Source organism: Panthera leo, chromosome B4, assembly GCF_018350215.1.
Source record: "Panthera leo isolate Ple1 chromosome B4, P.leo_Ple1_pat1.1, whole genome shotgun sequence".
In the NCBI taxonomy this organism is placed as follows: domain Eukaryota; kingdom Metazoa; phylum Chordata; class Mammalia; order Carnivora; family Felidae; genus Panthera; species Panthera leo.
The window spans coordinates 83736958-83739661 of NC_056685.1; the positions used below are offsets into that span (position 1 = coordinate 83736958).

The 2704-nt window shown below is 55.7% G+C and overlaps 1 protein-coding gene across 1 annotated transcript; it reads right to left on the minus strand.

The window, feature by feature from the left end:
• Window positions 1-472: 472 nt before the first annotated feature.
• Window positions 473-2322, minus strand: LOC122225417 (balbiani ring protein 1-like). The gene is made up of 2 exons (XM_042948323.1): window positions 1828-2322; window positions 473-487 (listed from the first exon to the last, which is right to left on the minus strand). The coding sequence occupies exons 1-2, from the start codon at window positions 2320-2322 to the stop codon at window positions 473-475; spliced, it is 510 nt and encodes a 169-aa protein (XP_042804257.1).
• Window positions 2323-2704: the final 382 nt, after the last annotated feature.

Genomic DNA, 2704 nt, shown 5'->3' on the forward strand with positions numbered 1-2704 from the left:
GGTCCAAAAAAACCCAGCTCAACCAAATCAGTAAGCACCTCCAGAGTGTTGGCTTTTTGTGTGGCTTCTGCTCAGAGTTTGTGTAGGGTGGATACAAAGATAAGACCCGACCTCAAGGAGCTTGCTGGTCAAGGATTCAAGAGTACTGCATCTGAAACAATTATCCACAAAAAAACCCCAAGGACACCCCACAGGGTTAGAGAACATGGGTGGCCATTACAAGCCGTTCTCACTGCATTGGTCACTGCATTGGTCACAACCTCCCAACCTAGCACCAATAGCCCTCTCCTGGCCCACGGGTCCCTTCTTCCCCTAGGGCTAAGGGTCGCCTGTGTCTTACTGAACCTCCCAGATCCCTTTAAGAGTAATTCATCAAGTTAGAGCCCGACACATGACTTCTGCTCATTCTGTGATGCCTTCCTCCAGTCTCCTGGGGATGTGAAGGAGGAGGAGGGAGGGCCAGTCAGCTGGACTAGGACTCCTTCGCCTAGAGGTGACATTGCCACAGTGGGCTTACCCGGCACAAGGTCCCAGTTTTGGGGTCCTGTAGCTGAACAAATAAGGAAAATGTTGACTCCTTACCATATCGGTATGTCGAAGAGGCAGACCACTAGCATTTTTCTTGTATTACCTGATTATATCCACACAACAGCCCTACAAGGTGAGGACTTTATTCCACTTTACACAGAGGTAGAGTCACCTGTCCTGGTCAAACAACTAGTAAGTGATGCAGCCAAGATCTGAACCCCAGCAGTCTGACTGAAGCATCCCGAGTTGACGCCATTGTGCTCGCTGCCAAATTGGCTTATTCTAGGAATTTCCCTTCTTGCCACAACATTAAGAACTGAGCTAGAGGCCATTCTGAGCAACGCGAAGAGAGGGCTTTGGGATCCAAGAGAAGAGGAATTCCGGGAAAGACACTGCCATTTTGGCTATTTTTTCCCTCATGTTCCCCAGGCAGGGAGCGCTAACTTTTGATTTGCCAGGTGTCTGTCTGTTCTTCTAATTAACACCAGAGTCCGCCTTTAGTCAGAGCCTCCCTATAGCTGGAATCCATAACCCCGTAGCTCTGGGGCCAGTCCTCCCTGAGAGCCAGGGAGGACAAAGCAACTCCCAAGTCGGGGTGGAGTTTCCTGTGATGACGTTCCCTTTGCCTGTCTATAAAAAGCTCCAGTATGATCTACCCCATTTATGGTGGAGGCCAGGGGGGCAGAGTGCGCTGGAGGAGGAAAAAATCAAGCTGAAACAGCTCCTCTTTGCCTCCCTGGATTCTCTTCCAAAATGCTGTCAGCACTGCCAGTTGGAAAATATTTTTCTCCCTCCCTTTGTCTTCTTTCTTATTTAAAAAAAAAAAAAAAAAAAAAAAGCCATCTGGTGTCAAATTCACTCCTGGCACATCATAAAGGGTAGCACTAAAAATGTCCCTGAAAAACTAAAAGCAAAACCACAGCAGTACACATGGGATTTAATCTCAGCATCCTAGAGTTTCAGAGTTGCCAGGGGCCTCAGAGATCAAACCTTTCCTTGTACCTGGGAGGAAACTGAGGCCAGGCGTGGGGGTGGGGTTAGGCCACTCTTTTCGGAAACGTTTGTTGAGGGCCTACTATGTTCACAAGGCACTGTTTGGCGTGGGAGATTAATCGTGAACAGAAAAGACAAAAATCCCTGCCGCCTGTTTTCGGTGGGCGGTTCTTGCCTGGTCCTTGGGCCCTGCCTCTGCCCCGCATTCCCGAACGGCCGGGCGGGGGTGGGGTGGGGGTGGGGGGTGTGCTGGCTTTGGCCATCTTCCGCCGCCCCCCCCCCCCCCCCCCCCCGCGTGGTTGTCACCTCCAGGCTGCGGGTCCGCGGGGGCCTCGGGCGGCGCCGCTTCCCGGGCCTGGGCCGCTGTTTACGTTCGGGCGAAGTTCGCCGCGCGCCGCCCCGGCGCGGTCCCCGGCGGCTGTCGTCGTAATCTCCCGCCGCTTCCTCCCGCCGCCGCTGTGGCTCCGCATTCCTCAGGGTTGAGCAACAACTTTCCCTCCGAGGGCGGCTGGGCCGGGGCCAGGAGGGGCGCGGCCCGGGCCTCGGTTCCTCCGGCGGCACCCCCAGCGCGCGGGTCGGGTGCGAGCGCAGCGCGGCGCAGCGCAGCCTCGACTCCCTGCCCTGGGAGCCGAGGCCGCCGCGGGGCGGGGGGCGAGGCCGTGGTGCCGCGCCGAGCTCCCCGCGGCCGTGGCCGGATTGCCCGAGCGCCCGGGTGGGGGAGTGGGCCTGACCCTGGCCTTGATCGTGGAGCTGGCGGTCCCCGCTGCCCGCCCGGTCTGGTGGCCCGCGCGGGGTGAGCATGCAAAGTTTTCTTCGATGTTCTGCTCCACCTTCTGAGGATTCTTTGACGGCGGAAGGAGGAGGGTTTGTAGTAACTACAGAAGAGAGCTCCTAACCCAGTTCTTGGCCGGAATGTAAATATTTACAGCAATCATATTAATACAGGCACTTGAAATACACTCTCATGCCTAGTGAACTTCAACGTATCTCTGGAGGGATAAAGTTGATTTCTTACTCTTTCCCTTATTTCAGGAACTGGAAAGCCCAGGCATGTAGTTCCATGTCTAGTCAGGAGCCAAGAAGGAGTCAGGCCAACGGGGAGCACCCTCCCTGGAGCCTCCTCAGGTCTCCTGACCTTCCTGCACCCTCATGGGCCCGGGAACTGGCCGCACTTGTTCCACTC

What these genes read in the sequence shown, in the direction of transcription:
- LOC122225417 (XM_042948323.1), bottom strand. Translation starts at nt 2,322, where the DNA reads ATGCTCACCCCGCGCGGGCCACCAGACCGGGCGGGCAGCGGGGACCGC.